The 22,798-nt window shown below is 38.1% G+C and overlaps 1 protein-coding gene across 1 annotated transcript in view; it reads right to left on the reverse strand.

Moving 5' to 3' along the window:
* The window catches only part of LOC104396723 (vitellogenin-1-like), a 42,856-nt gene that overhangs the window by 14,911 nt on the left and 5,147 nt on the right, over window positions 1-22,798 (reverse strand). The window contains exons 5-21 of the mRNA XM_010006595.1: window positions 22,187-22,348; window positions 21,375-21,526; window positions 18,501-18,651; window positions 18,244-18,401; window positions 17,965-18,130; window positions 16,810-16,932; window positions 15,050-15,268; window positions 12,790-13,007; window positions 12,607-12,704; window positions 8,534-8,658; window positions 8,347-8,448; window positions 8,141-8,260; window positions 7,694-7,883; window positions 7,514-7,607; window positions 7,216-7,401; window positions 1,975-2,119; window positions 203-422 (exon numbers count right to left, since the gene is read on the reverse strand). Of these exons, the coding sequence (XP_010004897.1) occupies window positions 203-422; window positions 1,975-2,119; window positions 7,216-7,401; window positions 7,514-7,607; window positions 7,694-7,883; window positions 8,141-8,260; window positions 8,347-8,448; window positions 8,534-8,658; window positions 12,607-12,704; window positions 12,790-13,007; window positions 15,050-15,268; window positions 16,810-16,932; window positions 17,965-18,130; window positions 18,244-18,401; window positions 18,501-18,651; window positions 21,375-21,526; window positions 22,187-22,348 (2,629 nt within the window). The remainder of the gene's footprint in view (window positions 1-202; window positions 423-1,974; window positions 2,120-7,215; window positions 7,402-7,513; window positions 7,608-7,693; window positions 7,884-8,140; window positions 8,261-8,346; window positions 8,449-8,533; window positions 8,659-12,606; window positions 12,705-12,789; window positions 13,008-15,049; window positions 15,269-16,809; window positions 16,933-17,964; window positions 18,131-18,243; window positions 18,402-18,500; window positions 18,652-21,374; window positions 21,527-22,186; window positions 22,349-22,798) is intronic.

Raw genomic sequence — 22,798 nt, forward strand, 5'->3', positions numbered from 1 at the left:
AGAAAAAGGTGGGGGAGAACTCCTTCCCTGCCACAAGCACAGTCTGTTGCCAATGCTGGCATGGCTGGCAGGTCTAATGGTAGCTTCAGTGGTACTTAAGACACTAAAGTTATGTATGAGCATATACAAATATATATGTGTATATTCACACACATCTACCCACCCACCCCTTACTTCTGTTTTTGTGCACACTTGTATTTACCAGGCTTGAGGGTCACTGTGAGGGCATGCTCTCCAACCAGGTAATAAAAAGGCACATTTTTGATAAATGCTGCATGTATGCTTCTCCTCTCAATGCACGCTTGAAACCCAAATGTACTTGCATTGGAGCACATGGACTGAACAAAGGGTTCTTTTTGGGAAGAAGAGTGTCCAAAGGAAAGAGAATCTCCTGAAGAAACATCTTCTGCAGACTGTCTGTCCTGTAAGATAATAGAACTGTGAGAGGAATCTTTGCATGTTATGAGTCCTGTTTCTATAACATCTATTCTACAGGAGGAATTAACCAGTGTATTTGAGATAGCAAGGCTGTGACATAGGACAACTTAGTTTTCAATTGGACAAAATTATCAGCTGAATGGCTCGATTAGACTATCGAATGTAGAAAGAGCTTCAGGCTATAAGAATGGAAAATTATATCACAAATTAATTCTAAATATTTAATTTTGTTTTCCCAGAGTATTGGACAGTGTTAACAGGTTCTTGATAAATCCGAGTGTGCTCTAGACTGACTGGAGTTCTTTCTTTTCATTTCCAATTGGGTCAAACACTGAACCTTCATCTATGTCCAAGAAAATTATGACAGTTGAGGTCTGATATCAATGAGAGACTATATAAACTACATGGTCATAGCACATGAAATGTTAGAAATTTCCAGTCAAAACTATGCAGTTTACATGTGCTAAGCAATGCTTACAGAAGAACAAATTAAATTAATTAAAATTAGAATGAAATCCATGAAATGAAAACTAAGATTTCCTGGAGCAAAGAAGCAAATAACTAAAGACACTTAAAGCTTTCATTTCACACGTAATACAGGTTTGCAATTAATTTTTTACTCAGTTTATCATGTCTCACAAGATTAAAAACTTGCATAACCCCCCCTGTAAAACCAGAATTTTAGTGCTAGAGTTCTCTTTCCAAAAGAAATTCTAATGATACTGGAAAATACTCCAGTTAGTGGAGCCATTTTTCAGTTGCTGTTCATTTAAGAATAACTGTGAAGGGCAGAGTTTTCAGGAAGGGTAGCACAGAGTGACAAAGCAGAAGAACTTTGCTTCCAGGATATTGGAAACTGCTCCCACTGACTGTATGTTTGCCTATTGATTTCTCCATAGGAAAGTGCCTTACTCATCCTCTGTTTGTCTCTTATTTTATCTGAAAAACTTTCAGAGTCACAGGACAACAACGAAACCAGAACAGAATAGTGTATTCTTCACCTCTGTCAGTGTTTCACTGAATGAATTGGCACGGTGAGGCCTTCAAAACACTGGCTATCATAAAGAGCCTGTGCTTACTTTTACGGAAAACTGTAGCTCAGGAAGTCATTTGACTTGACACACAAACTGCCATTCACCTTTGATTCAGGATGCTTGTAAGTATTAAATTTGGCTCTACCAGTTGAGCAACGGAGAGCCTCGTGGAACATTTCTGACTGCCCAGGAATGTGATGCTTGCATAACGGTTGCAAAGTATTTTAAAGATTATGGGCCTATCCTGTAGATGGCAGTGTAAAATTAATTACCAAAGAGAATGCTTTCACTTTTGAAAAAGTGTTGCATGTCTGATATATTACACTCCAGACTTTAAAATAATGTTACTATTGGGCTATTTGTGTTATTAGATTGAACCTGACTTATTTTCAGTGAAGCAATATTGGTCAGAGATGAATTGTACATTTTCCTATGGAGAAAAGATATAATCTCCCACTGATTAAAAGCCCAAAACAGAATAACCAGACACTACATCATTTACCCTGATGTTATCAATCTCGCCTGGTGCAGAGTTTGAATCGAAGGACATCTTCATTATGTCAGGCACTGCTTCAGGTAGAAGAACTGGAGTCATCTTATTAGCAGGCAAATCCCCAATATTTCGTGTAACAGCAAATGTCTTAGACCTGCAGAATAAACATGAGAGGAAACCTGTCTTGATAAAGCACTGCTGAGGAAAAGACTTGAATTATGCCTTGTAACATGTATTCTGCAACAAGCATCATACCTTGCAAATCGCTTCATAGATATTTACAGCATCTTTCAAGTTAGTTGTATTTTTCAAGGACTGCTAAGAGTGAATAAAGACATGGACCAATCTCAAGGGCAGCTCATTTAGGCTTTAGAATCCTACTTACAGGTTAAAACCATTGCAGTTGATAGGAACTCTCTATGCCTAACACCTTGACAAACACTTACTAAGATGCCTGTGGATTATATTCTTAAATTTTTGAGTGTCCTATTTCTGGACTATATCTGGACTTTTAAGTTTTTTAATTCATCTTCTGTGTGTTCACTGCTAAACTTAGTTCTTACTTCAACATTATATTTCGGAGAATAGTGCCATAACTTCAAAAAACAATATGGTGGCTACTGAATGCTGTTTGCTGTGCAATTTTTGTTAAAGTAGAACGAAAGAAAGGAGCCTGAAATAGTCCAGTTAAATGTCTTCAATTTGATCTAAATTCACTGGTACCCATGGCTTGGCAAGACATCACAGCAATATGTGTAGGAAAGTTAAGAGCCTATTTACAGAAACATGTTCAGTACATTGTTTCCAGTGTTGCGGACAATGACAGTACTAGTCAGGATCCAGGATGAGTGACATAAGGTGCAGCATGAGACTGAAACTCTCATGGCTAAACATCCTGACCCCCTGGCTCCATTCCCCATGTTCTTCATGGAGGTTGTTAGAGTGCTGTGATAACTGAGTTTTGTTTTGGGTCAGAGAAACATCTTGAACACTTTGGGGAGATGAAAAACTATTTCCCTCAGCTAATAACATTGTGCCAGCTCTACCTTATTAGCCATTTAGCAGCATTAACATCCAGCTCAAAATTCCCCACGTGCTGTTTCTGAAGGATGAAGTTGATCTGCTTGCCCTGAGGCTTTTGTGGTCTGCCATTGGAGGTGCCTTTGTGACAATGAATGGAAAGATGATCTGCAAAATGGTCTCTATTTTAATATGGTCCACAATGTACTAACCTGAGCAATTCCAATCTAACCTATTTGAAAGATGAATTTGTATTCATTTAATAGCCCTCTCTTTCTCTTGAAGGCTCCTACCGTGCTGTGTGCACTGTAAAGCACACAATTGCACTTCATGTGGAACACCTCAATAAAATGTGTGTCACTTGTGGGCTTTGTTTTCTTTTCCGTCTCTCTCTTTTTTTAGATAAGGACATGACAGCAATGCTCCACGCTGGGTGATAGGAGAACCTTGAAGAATGGAATCTGAAATAAAATATTCTCCCTAACAAGCTGAGGGGATAAAAGAAAATACAAATCATCTTGCATTTCAGATGGCTCATCTGGGTAAAGGGACAAAAAGGGAAATGGCTTTTATTTTAATCTTATTCAATAATTCAAATGACCACTGAACTGCAGGCTGGGTCTCCAAGCAGAAAGCCCTGGGGTTTCTTTGCCATGTTTTTTTTTTTAGTATTTTTTGTGCCAATAGTCTACTTCTGCCACCTAACGACAGTGGAGGATCGATTCCTCCCTGTTGAGCACAGAGAGCCGACAAATGTAGCTGCATCACAGGTGACACATGTCAATGTCTGCAGAATCACACGGCATAGTAAAAATAGGCTACAAGAGCCAGCTCTGGTGCTTTAACAAGAAAAACAGCCACAAAGAAGGCCTAAAGCTATGGTATGAAAGAATCTATTCTCTCAGATCCCACACAAGGGAGGAAAAATAAAAGGGAGATTTTCCAATATGTATTAGTGTATTTTTTGGATGAGGGAAGAAGCTGTGCTATAGTATAAGCCAAATTCACTGCAGGGGTAAGGGTCAAGCAATTCAGCTGTGTTAGGCCCACTGATGTTTCAGCGACTATGGCCTTACACACATGAGCTCAATGTCTGTTTAAAACAAAGTAAATCAACAAAAAAATATTTTCCCAGGTTTTAAAGCATGACATTGTATCTAAATAAGTGAGAAGCAAGAGACAATCCTCCAGCCAGATGGTTAGCTGTCTTTCCACTGTGGTGAAACACAAATTTCTGCCTTTCCTACACACAAGTTTTCTGACCATGGTGCAAAGGTGTTATAAAAACAGAGATCTGGAATGCTGGTCATTTCCCTCCTCTGTCCCCAAACACACCATGCTGCTTTGCAAGCTCACAGTGTATGCTGGCTCTTCTGTATTTTCTGTTACATGTTGTCTATACAGAGTTGTAATTCTGTAATTTATCTTATAAGTTGCCCACATGAAGCAATTTCTGCTTATCTTACAGTTAAAACAAGGAAAAAAGTCCTATGATAGAAGCTGTGTTCAAGACTATGTATATACTTCAGTAGCCTCTCATTATGGATATGTGATATATTTGCAAAGTGCATTCTCTGGCAGCTCTCCATATTTATACTTTAATCACACGGCTCTAATTTTCCCCTGAAATTTATTTTATTTTTGCTTCTTCCTGTAAATTTTGTTTAAAAGCATGTTTAAGCAGCCATCTGTAGCATAACAAATAATTATGTTAAAAGAGCCTTAAAAATAACTATTATTTTTAATTAAATTTAACTTTGATAAAATTGAATTGGAACATATGCTATATATTCTCTCCGTGATATGATTAATTATTTTGCTTTGATTTTTTCTATAAAGAATGTTTAGTCTGTAATGTGCTGATTTGTCTTGGGAATGCAATCTCACTATCACCAAAAGTTTCATTATTTTTAACTCCATTTGCTCACCTGAGTTTCTCTTTGCCTTCTGAAGATTTATATAAATCCCACAGCTGTGACAGGCTATAACCTGTATAGCATGTTGGATATAACTGAACTTAATGTTATTGGAGACTGTTTCCTGTGTCTGAGTGTGAGAGATGGAGGGGAAAATAATATCACATCCTGACCAGCTTTAATGACATACTTGTATAGAAAGTAATCCACTGACCATCAAGAAAACGTGCCAAATATTAAAATATTTTTAAGAGAGCTCACAAAAAAATGAAAGAGCAAAGATTTCCAGAATAATTTCATTAGAGGCATTTAAAGCTAACAAGGGAAGGTGTCAGAATATCTCTAAAATGTTGAATTAAATGGGTTCCTTATTCCTTGACGGATCTATGCAAAAGGAGGAGAAAGGCTATGTTAAACTAAAATTTTTTTGCTTGTTCTATATACTATATATGTGTATCCTCTCTATCACGCTGGCTTATTTCTCTTCATACCTTTACAATTTTACTTTGCTTGGTTTTTCACCTCCTCACTGATATGGTTCAATGTTACATTCTCTAGTTATTGCTTTGCCTTCACTTGTTCTCATTGCTGTTTCATTGCTCTGTGCAGTTTCCACTCACCATTTGTTTTGTAACAGTGAACAGGAATGCTTTTTGGGGAAAAATTGATGGTGCTAAAAGTTAGCTAGTGAGCATTAGCTTTCTCATATATTTGGCATTTTAGAGCTATTTCAGACTGACCACTTTATAAATGATAACGCTGCCAGGTCTAGAGCAGGGCTTGGGCTGGAACTCATGGACTACTCCACTTCAGTCCCCTGCCTCTAATACTGACTTTCTTTTATGCTTTCTGACTATGCATTTAACCCTTTTTTGTGTCTGATTTGGTTTTCCCTTAAGTCAAAGGAGGAAAACATTTCTTTATTTGGCTTTGTACGGAGGATCTTTCTCCTAACATTTGTAGCTCTGCCTGAGGCTCTAAACTCCATGTCACTGACCGACATTCTCATTTCAGTTCAGCATCCTTATTGAGTTCATTGGTATCTGCCTCACCCTCTCCAACTGTATGAGCTAGTGACAGCAGGTGCCTGCTCTCCCTGATGACCTTGGGAGCAGACTGTCCTGTTCAGTTTCAGATGAAACTGAACAAAACTTTTGGGCTGTGGTGTTCCAGCAGCTCACATGCAGCTAACTGATGCCCTATGAACTGCCATAGCCCTCCTTCCTCTGCACGGAGAACCTGATTATAATCACATTTGATGGAGTGAAGGAATGATCTTAGGGAGGAGGATGTGATGTTGAACACCTACTAGGACGGTCTGTGACCACTGAAGGGCAAGGGAGAATAATGATTAGCCTAACTGGTGGCTAAACTAAGGAGACCTGCAGAGCTTCTCTGGGCCAGCAGCCACGAATGCTAATTGCAGCTGGATCAAGCAACTGAGCTGTTTTGTTACGGCTGTATTCCTTGAGTAGAAACTTGTTAACATTTCTGTGAATTGTATAATAGCTGATTTCTCTACTCAGTGATGCTTTTTCCTTTGTGATGTATTTTCAGCTTGTCTTTTTCAGTATTTTTCATGTATGTGTGTGAAGGTTTTCTAAGCTTTGGTCTACTGCTTTGATTCCTTGGACATACTCTTTCTGTTTCCTCCCTCTCTTTGTTCTTGTATTTCCATCAGTTTTCATTTGTTTGGCATCTGGCTACAACAGTTTTCCAGAGTGTATTGTAACTGTATGCATTGATAATAAATCAAGTAGACCTAACAGGCAAGAAAACCAAATGGCAGCCACAGGGAAACAAGGTAGAAACACAAGAAACACCAAATCCTTTATGCTTCAAGACATCAAATGAAAATATATATGGGTTATCTGTTATAACTGATAGGATTCAGCTGGCTTGTATCTTCCCTAGTGTCTCCAGTCCAAATATACATGTTAGAACAGAAATTTTATGCTGTTTATATTTCAAATAATTTATGGGTCTCAACAATAAAGAAATGCTCCTAAAGAGGTTTTTCAGGTGAAGACCACAGAATGCAATGCATGTTTTCAAGCAAAGCTTGGTTATATGTCACTTCCTGTACAATAAACAAACTATGCCAATCATTGCCAGTTACCCAAGCTGTCAGTCAAAGACAAGATCCCTAAGCAAATGTTCTTTTATTTCATGGAATGGTTTAGGTTGGAAGAAACCATAAAGATAAACTAGTTCCAACTCCCCTGCCATGGAGAGGGACACCTTCCACTAGACCAGGAAGCTAATTTGGAAAGACTCTGCATTGCTACATAGGAAGATAATTGCTATATCTTACCTTACAGTAATTACGCCAGTCTCATCTTTACATGGTGGAATCTCAATTTTGATATTTTTTTCCTTCATTTGAACAGCAGCAACAACATTCACAGGTACATGAGCATTCATTTTAGTGCGTGCTTCCAACCCTGCCTGGATCATGTGTGTATTGATCCCCATTACAAAGGTCATCTCCTTAGCCATGCTGAAAAGGTAGAATGAGGGTAAAATTACATTCAGACAGCAAAGAGCTGTTGAATTTTTATCTAATCTGTCACATGGAATTGTAATTCTTTTATCATATGCTATATATTTACCTTAAACTCATCTTAGACCGTAGCCTAATGTTGGCATTTAGTAACTCAGTCAATCTGAAATCAGACTTTGGAGAAGGTGTAATCTGTGCTTGCACTATTACAGAGAAAGAAAAAAAAGTGTTAAAAATCTCCTATTCCCAACAAGCATGTTTGTATCACTCAAGTCTTGAAATACATTACTATTTCCTGCCAGTTTTGTGATAGAAGAGTAGTAGAAGCTGGTCTCTGTCGGGAACCCAGCGCAGGTGGGCACAATGCGGCGGATCTCGGAAGACAGTAAAGCCTTGGTCCACTGCCTCCCTACACCGCTTTGAAGGCTACTGATGATTCTCTTTATTGAAGGGATTTTTTCATCAGGTCCGTACCACACCTGCAATTACAGAGTTCAACTTGTCAAAATAAGTAGAACTCGAATATTGTGATCCATGCCATTAACTGTGCATCACGGAAAAGTCTGCCAGCAATTATTATAGCTAATCCTGCTCAAAGCTTGATGCTGTGTGCCTTGATTAATAGGAAACACAAAAACTCTCTTGAATAAAAAGTTAAAAAGAGGGAGAGAATGTGTGAAAGAAACGGTATTTTAAAGCTTTTGATGCTTGGGTGGTGGTGTTTTCAAAATGATACCTGCAATGCATTTTGGATGGCGTTTTTATCAAGTCCACCAAAGAACAACTCTTGGCCAAACATCTTCAGGTATCCTGATGCAAAAGGTTTGTCACTGGAAAATGCCTTCCAGTCAGAAAGCTGCATAAGAAGAGGAAGAAAGTTTGATTCTTCATAACATTTGGGGAAGCAATACCTTAGAGATTTTATTTTTCCCAATAATTTACCTTTTTCAGGATTTCCTTGAAGTTGTAGTCAGTCTCCCAGTCCCTGTCAGGAGAGTAACCCTTAGCAAACATCTCCTGCAGTCCTTCAATTGTTATTCCTACCTGTGGGAGAAATAAAGTGTAAATGCCAGTTGAATGATGGTCATAAGAAGGGATGAGAGGGCAAACTGCAGGTAGACCCTGTTACCTCCAAAGGATCAGCCACTCTTCCAAGGAAATGTGTTCGCAGCTGGGACATTGCCATCGTTGGAATTAAACTCCCTGCATTATTCAGTACCAAATATTTGGCTGCCAATCCACTCATAAGGAACTCTGAAGGTAAACAAGCAATAACACACAGCATAGTTAGTTTTTAAAGCCACAGTGTGCAGACTGAATCAATTTACTAATTGCATAATTCAACAGATACAGCATGATAGGTATGAAAGGCCAGAAAACCCAGCTATAAAGCTGACATTATAAAAGTCATTAAGAGAATAGTTTGCATTTTTGAACTAAAAAAAATTAGAAGCCCCCTGCTCATTTCATGGTGGTTAGGCTGTTTTTCTAATTGGTTCTGCTATGTCATTTACATCCGGTCAGATTCTGTAACGTCAGCTTATGAAATGCTTTTATGAGACATCATTTAGGGCAACTTGACAAAAGGGATCAGAAATGAAAACAAATTTGCCATTCTTTGCTAATAGTTTAGGGTAAGTGATATAGATGTTCTATAAGGACAGATGGTGAGGTGTAGATTTGTCTCTCAAATGACTTGGAAGCAATTTAATATATCTAATTCCAAATGCTGTAACTCCTCACATGAAATTCACTAATCTGTTAACTGTTGAGTGAACCTTGAGCACCATAAATTGTGTCTATTTATTTTCTCTACTTTAGATTTATCAACTATAATGTTCTTACATGCAGATAATCAATGCAGAGCACAGTCATGTAATCTTCCCAATCTTGGCATAGGTCTGTGCAGTCCTGTTTTCTGGGTCAAAGCAATCCTAAGGCTTTTCTAAGTTTCCTCAGGTTTCAAGAGGAAGAAGGCTGATGTTATATAGGCTTTTCTGTTGTGCTTCCTTTCTTGAGGCCCTCCTCTCTCTTCTCTTCCTACCCTAGTTGGACGACAGGGAAGTATTTTACGAGTCACTCTGCTAAATTTCTCATGTTCTCATATTAGACCATATACTGATTAAATCCCAGCACCACCAGAAATCAGCTTTTGAGATCCAGCACAGCCAGGATAATTGCAGAGTCCTGAAAGATCTAGACCAATAATTTCAGTACCTGTTACTATTATTATCATGCCCATGTTACTACTTCACCACTGCTCTCTGTGTTTCAAGTAACACCTCACTTGTGAGTTAACTTTTTCCCATTCTCTTCTAAACCTGTGTATGTAGACAGAGGTCTTGGAGGTCCTTTACCCTTGTGTACTTCTCACGTGAAGCTGTTTTGCATCAAATTACTGGGAGTAATTTTGATTTCTAACTTCTCAGGACAGATTCCAACTAGTCACGTATTTTAGAAACTGTTGGAAAAGCAACTCTCCTAATCTACTAAATCTGTATGAACTGGCATTTCACTACATCACCTTCACTGTTTTGTTGTATGAAGCTCTGGTACTACACAAAGTACTAGGCACCATCTGCCTACAACATAGATGGTTCAGTAACGGTTCCTACAACCAAAGTACAGGTATGAATGCCACCCCACTGATGTCAGAAGAATCAGTGGAGAACCTTCAGCAAGTAGCAAGGAGACACACCAGAAGCTGACATTTTACTGTTACTCCTATAGAAAATAAAAAGCAAAGTAATGACATGGTGGGACATTACTAATAAACTCACTTGAGACTTGGAAATGTAAAGACTGATTTTTCTGTCAGTGAGCTTAGCCAGAACAGTCCTAGGTGTTATGTGGACTGGGCACTAGAATGAGACATGGTACTTTCAGTGAACTTGTTAAGGATTTATTTATTTTTTTTTGGTGCTTACTGATACTTAGTAAGTATTGCTCATAAATGATTATAGAGATTTGTTGACTTGAAGAGAATAGAGAAATTTTCCATACCTCAGACATCACACAGTGCTAATGCTCTAAGAAAATATTTACCAAAGAAAAATCCTACTGACACAGTCAGATGACGCACTGTAGCCACTTCACTATGAGAGTGTGATGGCACCTGAGTATATCTGACTAAATGTCTTGCTCCAAGGAAGAGGGAAAGAAAAATTGGTGATCAAAGCAAGCAGCCTTTGGTACCTATGAACAACAGCACCATATTTATTTATATCACACTGTGCATAGTGAGATTTAGATTCTGTCACTTCTCACACTGAGCAGAACCTGGATCATGCCTTTAATTTCAGTAGTGGTGTGTAAAGCACGAAGCACTATTTGTGGTGGCCATGTGTGACATATTCCAGATTAGAGATAGAGTCAGCTGATTGCTGTCATTAAAAATTAAGCATCTAGCAACACAAAAATCTGTGATGCTGAGGGCACAGTTTTGTTTTTTAGCAAAGAAATAGGTACTGCATTACAGCCATCACTATGGTTACTCCTCTAGAATGGACTCACTGAAACACATTTCACCTGTGGCTAGTGGTAACAAATCAAATCAGAAAGCTAGGGGATGGATCCTCTACCCACATCACTCTATAACAGAGGATTGAATTCATTTAGCTAACTGAGTTATCCAAGTTTAAGATTAGCATGTGTGAGAAAAGGTTCTTGTTTGTTATTCTTCAGGGTGAGAGGTTTAAATATTATGCATGGTAAACAAATATCTGATGCTGGTCTTCACCAAGAAGTAACAGTGATTTAATGATGTGCTGCATTTCCAGGTTAGAGCCAGAACAAAGTAATTAATTTTACCTAGCTCTCTGCCAGCCACTGTTATGTGGTATTGCACCCTTCTTTCTCGCTGTGTGAAAATTCAGATAACTTCATTTTAAAGGCAAAAAGAAGAGGACAAAATGAGCACCCAAAACTAGAAGCACATATCTGCATATTACTGGACAGTTTGTATCGTCCTGAATGCATTTTAAATGGTAAAAAAGTTCACACTGTGTCTATTAGTGACTGTCTTTCTTTGGTGACTCTGTATCTCCATCTCTGAGGAAGCAAGCATGTGTATTGTATATTACTGTGGTTGTTGTGGTATGTATTATATTTATTTTTATTATAGAGAAGATTAAATGGTCATGTTAAAACCATGAAGCAGGTGCAGGGAAACAATAAGATCTACAAAAATATTTGAAACCACTACCCTCCTCCAAACAGAAGACAAAAGTATTTTTACACTTAGTGCTGTGAGTTTCAGATTTTTCAGTCTGTTTTTCTATTTATTCCTTTGAAAAGAATCTTTACATGTGCCAGTGAAAAACAAAAGTGCTAAAAACATCCAAGTCCTCCTAGAAAAACAGCATGTGTAAGTAGACTGTGTTTGTAGATATAATCTCCCTAGTCTGACAGCTACCTATGCCAAAACACTGAGGCTGTCATGGTCATTTACATAGGAAAGTTGCTTAAAAAATCTCCACTGAGAAAAATTACATACATGGAAATGGAAATAGCTACAATTTGGCCCAGCAAGAGCTATCTCCTAATCTGATCCTCCCTGCTCTGTTACATTTTTATATGCAACTTCCATTATGTAACTGGTCTGCCTCCAGATCCCATGCATAGTTCTGCTCATTCCAGAGAAGAATCCCAGTAGGAAGATGTGAGAAAAATCCTGAGTTAGCTGCTCGTGGGTGTAACAAATTGTCACATCTGAATGTTTTCAGTTTGCTGTTTCACTGGGCACTACTATTGGGGTGAAGAGTATTTAGCATCACATTTGAATTCAGCAAGGGTTATAGGTGTTCAGCACCGGTAGAAATTAATCCACTTCAGTAGTAATTTAGGTCCCTTCTGTTTGTTTGGTGCTGAACAATGGTGTGAAATTCTTAAGCACCACTGAGATTACGGTGTTTGATATAGGAGCATGTGCCTCACCAGCTAATGAAAATGGAGAGTTAGAGCCCCAGAAGCCCTCTGGTAATTGCATGCTGGCAGTGTACAATGCAAAGCACACAGGGACCTAAATGTTCTCTAAATGGAGAACCTGAGATTTTACTTTTTTTTTTTCACTGAACATAAAAAAAAATATGGAGAAAAACCATGCAGCTAACCAGCTGGACTGGAGAATTCAGTTCTCATAATGTATGATTTTTTTCACACTTAACTTGCATATACTTCTCTACAAAATATTCTGAATCTTACCATCAAACACACTGAAGCGGAAAACTTTGCTGAACTGATATCCAGATCGGTCAAATTTGGGACTTAATAATCTGATAGCCATTCTGCAGGCAGATGCCCTGGAAAAAAATTAGTGAGCATATGAACACCTTAATTAGTTTGCAACAAGTTTTTCATCTAGGAGGGAATCCAGATTATCCTTACGTCACTTGAAGATCTGGAGCTGTGCTTCTGCCCAGTGCCCTCAGGTGGGAGTAGATGAAACTTGCCACTTGCATGCTAGGTTCCTTAAGCACAGCATCAGCTAATGTCATCAGTATTGGAAGACCTGGCTTGGTTTCAAGCAAGACCACTGCAGCTAACATTCGGAGCCGAGGATGAATTTTGTGATTCAGGAAAATCTCAAGGGTAATAGCCTGGACCTGAAAACAATAGATATACTAAAATTTACAGTATGTTTGCACATTTTGCTAGAAACTGTTCATCATCTGTGAATGATCTCTTCATCACTAGTGCAGTAAAAAAAAAGTATTATTTAATTATTATGGCAACAGTGTTCTTGGTTTCATAGTCTGAAGGCTGAAAGGGACATTATGGTAACATAGTCTGACTTCCAAAACACTCAAGGCCAAGTAACTTCACTGGATAACTTCTACATCAAATATATTACCCCTTTTTGAGCTATAGCAAAATATATCTATAGCATAACTACTCTAGATAAAAGAGATTTAATGGATCCATGACATACCTGAGAAGTGGTTTCAGTGATCAGTTATCCCTACCCATAATGGTATGCCTTATTTCTAATAATTTGATCTTGTGGAGCCCTTTCTACTAGAAAAAAAACAAACCAGAAATGTCACTGTTGTGTAGGCAGTTTATACAAGTGTAATTTCCACACCACTACTTGTGACCAGCGTGTTGGTTAACCCTGGCAATATTCAGTATCCAGACTAGTTTTGTACTGCAACCTTTCCAATTTCCATGAACTGCACTGAAGCTTTTCCTTTCAACTTCAGAATGGATGTGGATGGTTTAGGCCGTTCTGGCACCTCCCTGCACAGCCCTATCCTGCCCACCCGGCGCACGCCCACGTGCTCCAACCACAAGGCTGATCCAGAAAACTTTAACAAACTTTGAAAATACCCTGACTGGTTTTGTTAATTTGCATAGGTTGATTATCAAATACCAAGGTGAAATGATGCAGTGGCCGCTTTCTAAATGTAACTATCTTTTCAAATTAAACAGTAAAAGAGACAGACTGTGTATTAATTCTGTTTAACACAAACGTAGGTGTGCAGCTTGCTGCAGACCAGGCATTAAACTGGTTCTATGAACAATGAAAAATCTGACCACAGGCATTAACTTGCCCCAGATCAATTTTGTCCAAAGAAAATGCATAGAATAGGGGTGGCCTGGGTCACATGTAGAAAGCAGGGTCAAAGGGCAAACAGAGACACAGCATTGTTGTCAAACACCAAACTGGCTTTTTTCTTCTCCAGCAAATAGCTTAACTCCTAGCCTTGCTGGTTTTTCCTCCCCCTCTGCTTTTTCCCATCTAGCTCCTGCACTCTAGTAAATTGTTTCTCTATTCTTTTGCTTAAAAGCATACCCTGGCACACTATTGTCTGTGGATCAATATATGCACTCAAACTGGGAGTCACATGCAAAAAATGAGTGTAATGGAAAAACTGATACAGATTAGTAGGAGAATAGTTAAAGAAAGCTTTTATTTTACTGTTTCTATTAAGAATAGTCTTATATAAAACAAAAAATGCACTAATTAGGAAAAAATCTTGAAAATGCTGTTTCCCTTTAGAAGCAGATTGCTTTAAGGTGAAAATGATTGTAAAGTGATGTGTGTGGTGGATGTGAGGATGTCTGTGTAATCATTGTACGTGATATCTAATCATTATCCTGTTCAGGGACAAAGTCACATTTATTAAATGTTCTGTTTATGACTTAAACACACACAATGTCTGTAAATTCGTAATTAGGATGCAAACCTCTAGTATATATTTACAATAAGATCTGGTCTTGAATTATGATTAGATGTGACACTCAGTATTAAATGTCAATTCTCTGAAAACCTTGTTTTGTGGTTCTCTCACATACCAAAGTTGAAGAGGCACTAAACACATTCTGGTCAATAATTTAGCTTTCTGTCTGATGTCCTTGGAAAATAAAGGTTTGCAGTGGAAATACTGATTTTTCTTCAACAATAGGGTAATGAATGTACCCTTTAAGTGGGATTTTTGTTGCAGTCTGAAATACTAGGTTAATGTCAAAAAAGAATAAAACGTCAATTAATGGTTAGGTATTAAAAAATACACTTATTATGGATATTATTTTTTTTTTTTAAAAGAAAAGAAATAAAAGGTATGCTTTCCCCCATCTCCCATCATCAATTAGCAGCCTTATGTTGGGTTGTCATAAGTGAAAGGAGGCAGCTTTGTGTCCTTACCATTTTGGGGTCTTTCTTTCCTATGTTTTTCAGGGCTATCACAGCAGTTGCATGAACCTTGAGTGGCAGATCTGAGGCACTGGCTGCATATACTGGCAAAAATTTCTTGATGTGCTTGATGCTGGCTGGATGTCCTACATTCCCAAGAGCTTTCAAAGCCAGGGAAATTTCTTCTGTGTTAGCCTTGCTCAGTGCCTCTCCTGCAAAGCCATGAAGTAGCTGAAAAAAGAAAATAAATCTTCTGTTGAGTTCAATTCTAACTCTTATCTACATCCCATCCCCTATTCTGAGGTTTGACTTTGATAATTTCAGTTTGTTCAATTCATTTATTTTAAATATTTTCAAATTCTTTTTGTCCTCATGAATATGACATTTTATTCATAGAACAAGCCTATCCAAGAAAGCTGCAATGAACAACTTCCTCATCAATATGCCTTAAAGTTATCAAGCAAGATTTTTAAAGGAAAAAATAATAGCTAGGAACTACTTCCCACTGCCTTTCAGGGTGAGCTGGGCACCCTGCAATAATGCTATTTGAATATCTCCAATGGTTGAAGGCAGGTGCAAAAATGCAGATACAGTTAAATTCTTCAGACCATTAAATAAGATTCCTGAATATATGGCTAGTGGTGGTGCCCCTAACTTCAGCTGTGACAGCCACTTTTTATTGTGGATTAGTAGCTGACAGTGTGTTCATCAAGTCATTTTACAGACTTTGTTGTAACCAACTGGATCACACATTTATGTGGCAAAATTAAAAATAGTTGTCTGAAGGCTGAATATGAGAAAAAAACTAAATCCTAATAGAAAACTCTTTTTCAATGCTAAAAAATGGCTCTAAAGAAGAAACCCTGAACTGTTGCAGAATAATTTCCAATGCTATAAAATATCACATTTGGGATCCACTGATGGTGCGAAAACAGTCCATCTGATATTGCTAATTGAATGAATGGTCATTTGAAATGCATTGAATAAGCCTATACAATAATTTGCTTTGGGAAAGAACTTTCATTCCCTGGCATTGGGCTTAGATTTAATTAGCTCAAGGGCATTGGGGCAGTAGAAATGCAGGAGATACATGTAGGAATGTCAGCCATGCATGTGTACTGCAGGAAAAAAATAATGGCAGGCACATGATGTATTTGGAACACCCTGGTCTTACTGGGGTGGTGGAATGACCAGTGTTGAAGATTGAAAACACCTATTTGTCTTTCCTTCTGTATCACGGTCTGGGTGGCCAACCTCTGTAAATCATGGCATGCATCTCTAAAATGCGGAAATGTTATTTACTATCTATTTAAATTGTTTTCAGGCCTGCTGTTTAAAAACAGGGTCAAACAGGGAGGATACTACTATTATTAAAATCTTATAGCCTGTGTGGATGACTGGGCTCTTCTTCTGGCTGAAAAATGGCCAGGCTACATGAGTGGGCAAGCTCCTGGGCTTTCGTGTCATTTAGTTTATTTATAAGTATATGTAAGTCCCTATATTTAAAGTGTTTCAGAGCAGTGCCATGGGACTTCATTAATAATTGGCAATAAAACACTCAGAGATACTCAGATAGAAAGTGCTATGAATTACATGCTTCTTCCTCTCACTCTCTTTCATGTGTTAATCTAAAGATAAAGATATGGTATTTAACAAACTGGGGCTCCTTTCCCCAAAGGAAACACTGCAGTGAAGTGAAATACAGGTTTCTGAATAATGAAGAAAGAAGTCAAGGCTTAGTTTTTCTTCTAAACAATAAACAATGCAGTTACCTGGAGACATTCAGAGCAGGAGTCTGATGAAGAGCACTGTTTGTGGCAGAGTGACGCGTAACTGAGGTAGCAAAACTTTCCAAGTATAGTGGGTGAGCGTGGGCAATGTTTTTTCACAATGAGCTGGAGAGAAAGCAGTTGTTTGTTAACACCATTAGTGAAGAGCAACAACGTTAGAAAAAATGTTTCTGCCAAAACCAAGGTTTTGATATTTTTTGATTGATGGATTTATAGCTAATCAGTGGATATTACTATATTTGAAAATGCAATTGTAAAGTAATTCCAACTAACATCTGGAAGGCAGACCTTTCATTTTTATAGTGTTTCAGATTTAAATTTGGCATAGACTGTAATCCAAAGGGAGGAAATCAGTTCTGGAATGGAAAAACACGCTTTATGCGAGAAACATTCATCATTGTTTTGTAATTGCCTCAGCTATAGGTACAAAATACTTGAGATACATTGTGAATGGATCTCAGTACTTTGGGCAGACAGGAATATTTTATATAAATGTAGGAGCTGACAGGAGGCATCAGCCCACTGCTTCCTTGGGTGGGAAGCAGAGCATTACAGCACAGTAACAGTCAGGTTGTCACAGCTTTCACAGAGGGCAAAACTCTTGTCTGAGATACATAGTCTTTACCTAGGATAGGCAGAAATAAGTTCCTGCAACTGAGACTAGAATTATACCCTGCAGAAATGGAAAAAAACTGTAAAAATCATTAGACTTTCTCCTCCACGTTGGCACAATTCCCTTATTTTCATTAGATCTTCTCCAGTTGATACCCATCCTGCTAGGTCAATCAGGACAAATACAGGATAAAACAAATAGTTATTTCTTACTCCCTAGTCTTTGTACACACTCAGAGATCTAATCTGATGTAACTGTAAAGTACATTTGCACAAAGGGAGGCTGGAAACCACTGTTTGCAGAAATAACCTCTGTCACTGAGAGGTATTTTTCTGGATTCATTTTTGTCCTTTTGATTTGCATTCTCCTTCCCTTAAGACAGACAGGAAATAAAGTCCTTTGAACCTCACTAGGGGATATAAACCCTTTATATTATCAAAGCCTTCACAATCTTGTAAAAGGAATAAATAGGACAGATGCCAAAATCAATAGTGAGCGATTTGAGAGTGTTGAGCAAATCCTACCGTCGCTTCCTCCATCACATCCTGAGTTGGTGGGCTAGAGTGCAGAGCCACAAGCACCATCTGAGCTGCTTCCCAGTTGGTGAGCTCTTGCTTTTCCATTTTATGCCTCAAGAACCTGAGTGCACGGTGACTGGCAACTGCAGGAATGATATCCAAAATGTAGCGCCTGCAATGGGAAAGGCAAGGTCCGTTTTCCACATCTGCATGTTAACATGGTCATTCCAGATGGTCTCCAACAGAGTTTGTCAGCAGAAGCATCACGACTTGTATTGCTTGTACCTGTACACTGGCCGACTGGAGAACTGCTTCCACACTGACTCATAATTCTCCTCATTTGCTGCACGAAAGAGGTGCAGAAGCTTGAGGGCTTTTGCTGGTGCATCGCTGGGAAGCTTTTCAGATGTGGTCTCTACCAGTTCTTGCAGGCTTTCCTCTATCTGCAGGAAGATTAAATCGCACAAAGTTTACATGCCTTGTCTTCCACATGCAAGGACTCCAACCTCCAACAAAGAGTCTGTCCAGTGGATGAACTTTACCTGGCTTTCCACATCTTTTATTCTGAATAAGTGGACAGGGAGCTGAAGCAATTCGCTGCCAAACTGGTACCGAAGCGATCCACGATTCTGGAATTCTTTTGGTGGAACCTCTGCCATGTGCTTTTGCACATCTGTCAAAGCAAGTTTCTGCCTGGAATGTAGGAAGCCAGAGAGATAACATCACAAGTTGCAGGGTACAAGCTAAAAAGAGAACAGTATTTCAGCCTCCCTGCATTGCAATGCAGCTACCAGTGTTTCAAAAGGGTTTTGATACTGAGGGGCAAAAGCACTTACAAATAATTGTGTTTGGACAGGGTGCTCAGAATCACACTCTGAGGTGTGCACTTACTCAGCAGGGCTCAGGTAAGAGCCTTTACCTTCCTCTGGGAATAACGTGGCTTGAGAATTTAAGGAAGAAGTGGGAGCTGAGAAGCTGTGGTCCAAACAAGATCACAGGAACTGTGTTGTGTCTTAAGGAGTAAATTCAAGATTAGAGAAAAATAACTGATGGGAATTTTTTTAGAAATTATCACTTAATTTAAACCTTTTAAGAAGTTCATAAAAGCTCTTATGTGTCTGTGCCTCCTGGAAGCTTCAAAAGCTTTTTTTTGCTTTTATTTAAGCTTTCAGAAGCTTCAAAAGGAACTGAAAAATTTTAGATAACATAAGAAATGCTACAATATTTTTACTTGCACTGTTAAAATTCCCTCTCCATTTTGCCTGGCAAGCTGAATTTCCTGAGGACTGCAGAAGGTAAAAGGTTCTCATGAAGTTTCAAATTGGATTTCCCAAAGAAAAAGTGAGATAAATTCAGTATTATTTTCTGGAAACTTTACAAGGAGCACCAAAGCTTCATCCTTTGTTATTACGAATAATTCCAATTAGAGATTGTCTTTGCAAACACCTTCTGTCTGCTACATTTTCAGCTAAAGGGATGCATCCTATCCCATCAATTATGTTTAAAATAAGTCATTTAGGACACTATAATAAAGTTAGGCATTTATACTGAACAACTGAAAGCATTCCAAAAGAAATATTGATGTACTACACAGTATCTCAAAATCTCTGTAGAAAATTGGTGTGTTTATTTTGGGATCTCTATGATGATCTTCTGTATCATTTCTATCCACTCCTTCCATATGGATTGCAGAAAACTGCTGTAGAAAATAGGATAAAACTGCTTTGCAGGCAAGACACTGAAATTTGAATAGAAATAGCTGCCGAATCAGCAGAGATTTTTTCTCTCTTGAAGTTTTATACAATATTATTGAAAGGGCATGTGGGTCAGAAACTATAGCATCAGGTACACTTGGACTGATTTAACTCCCCCCTCCAGAACATGACGAATCTATTATGTCTTCATCTTCATCATATCAGGAAGAGATATATCTGCCTAGAATTGATGGGAAAATGTTATACTCTGAGGAGAACAAATGAATACTAAAGACAGGATTAAATCTGTGAAACAATAGTAAACCTCTCCTGGCTTTGAAAGATGCTGCAAGAGGCTTATGCTGAACAGGTCTGAAAACTCAGCTACAAATACTAGATTTTTGAAATTTTTTTTTACACAGAAAAATACATTGTAGAAAAAACTTCTGAAGACTCGGGTGACATGTCCACATCTTCCCAGCTATTTTATATTTGTCCCCATCTGCTAGGTAATGCTAAAGATATAAAGGAAATGGATAAAAGTAAGGGGACTACATTTTCCAGGGGCTCCATACCTGAGGGATAACAGTAAGGGAGTCTATGCACCTTGCAGAAGAAGAGTTTAAATCAGCAAAAGTCCATTGCCTTCAAATTAATGCTCAGTCACAACAACCTATAATTTGACAAGCACTGCAGTTGTATCTGTCTTCACCGTGATTGCGTGAGATAGTAAAGCCACTTTCACCTTTACTGTTCTTTTGTTTTGTTTTGCTTTCTTTAGCCAGACTGAATTTGTTAATCATAATAATGAAATCAATCAGCAATATATTGACATGAACTTTCTGATGTTGCAGTTTCCAAAACTGTGTATTATACCAATAGATTGTTGCACAAGCTAATGGAGCAATGCAAGATTACAGCAGCTGGAGTGGCATTGGGGTATATTCTCTGTACAGTAAATGTTATGCAAAAAGCCTCCCACTCCAGCAGGGCACTCCCTTCTACACAGTCTATCACTAAAGCAAGTAACTAAAAATTTTTCAATAGGTGATTTTTTGAACTTTGAAAGTTTGAGCCTTGAGCTAAAAATGAGCCAGGTTTCAAGTTCTTAGATAATTGTGATTGTCTTTTTGCCCAAACATGTTTAAGAAATATGCAAAATTTTCTGTAGAAAAGCAAATGAATTTTACATGCTTTGTACGCAGCATTTTTGCAATAAAACCCAATTTTCTATTGAGAAATTGTTTTGATGGGAGATTTGCAAGCAGCCCATTGCACTTAGGAAGTACATAGGAATCCAAAGTCTTATCTAGGTTTCTTGTGAACTAGTCTCCAGGGTCTCTTCTTGCATTATTGTTTTCCAGGGAACTCTTTTTCAGTGAGTAACTGTCTCTCACAGTATTTTACTGCAAATATATTAGTTCATAATTTTTCAGACGGAATTACATTTGTTTTGGCTTTTATGACATAAAACAAATATCCCTGAGAAATAAAATAGTCAAATCCTGCCAAGTTTACCTAACAGAATTTGGATAGCGATGTGCATGTTTCAGATTTACAACTAACAGTGAAGGTAGTTTTTATGAACTGTTTGGGATTTTATGTAATTAAATACTGGCAAACAATAGGCTGTGGAAGGAAAGGATTTATTTCAGTTATAGAGTTTGACCAAATTACTACAAGGCTGAGGTAGTTGCTGAATTGAAGGCATATGTACAGTACCTTGCTTCTACTATAGCATTTCCTCCTGTTATCTCATTGAAGGGTGAAAACTGGTGAATTTCCTCAACATCAGCTTGTGTAATTACAGCTTCATTACGTGTATATTTTATTTTGTAATTGTAAGTAGCAGTTGCTCGGGAATTCTTGTTTCTCTTTACAATATTAAAAAAAAAAAAAAAAAAAGGAAAAAAAAGAAGAGAGAAAGTCATTGAACTTCTAAATTCTGAGTCTAGAAGCTATTTCACCACTCACTTCAACCTACTTTTTTTTTCCAGGACTGTTGTGTTTATTGCCCATATGAGTGCTTTATGTGAATTCTGCATGCTCACTTCCATGGGAGAGGTCAGACACACTGCCTGGCTCCCTTACTGTTAGCTGTTTTTGTCCTTTCCTAAATGTAAGTCATTGTTTATTTCTGTGAGGAGACACATTTTCTGAGGAGAGCATCAGTATAATCCACACAATTTCTTATTTCAGAGGGAGTATTATGATAAGATGCACTAGTACCTATCTTGAACAGCAGAAACTGGACATCATGACTATCTTTTTTACTGAATAGAGTAGGTGAATTAATTCATGCTGGTATTAGTGGTTTCCAAGCCAGCTAATTCAAGATAGTTGTGCCTTCAGTATATGACAGTCTGCAGCAGAGACCTCTGCTGCTCTGTGGTTCTGATTTTCATACAATAAGAAAATTTTGGTGACTAGATGCAGAAGATCTGACTCTTCTCTCATTTTAAGCATAACAAAGCAAGAGGTAACATGGATGCCAAATGGCTCCCTGCATATGGATATAATATACTCTAATTTACCTGTTGGCAGGTCTGGCATGGTTGAGTGTATGCTGAGCCTGTGACCATTTGAACTTTCTCTTCACAACTGTTCAGGTCCTTGGATTTTGTCACATAGACTAAGTTTGCTCTCTTTTTTTCCTGGATTGCATAGGTTGTGTTGCAAATACCTTCAATCCCAGCCTGGCAAAAAAAAAGAATGTGATCAGAGAAGTTCACCCTTACGCAAAACTTCTTCAATTTCCCACATGGACTTCCCTGTTTAATTCTGTATTTTCAAAATTCCTGATAGAAATTAATGCTTTTTAGTTATGGTACGCTCCAAAAGCAAGATCTGGATGATCATTACTCTCACTGTTTTTTAACACGTTTCCAGTAAGCCAAACCAGCGTTTCACTGAGAGAACTAAAATTCTCAAGAGTTTCACTGAGACAAGTTTTGGATCCTCAGAAAAGGTAACAATTTCCATATAGAGCTGTCAATTATGGAATACAATTTAGGGAATATTAATAAAAAGTGCCAAAATAATTTGATCACTCAGAATAAAATCTCAATAGCACAGTACTTTAAGGTTGAAGATGAAATTCTGCCCTTAAAATTTGCTTTTATAGACAGCTTATAAATGCGTATGGA

This window comes from Chaetura pelagica, unplaced genomic scaffold (genome assembly GCF_000747805.2).
Source record: "Chaetura pelagica isolate M959 unplaced genomic scaffold, ChaPel_1.0 scaffold69, whole genome shotgun sequence".
NCBI lineage: Eukaryota > Metazoa > Chordata > Aves > Apodiformes > Apodidae > Chaetura > Chaetura pelagica.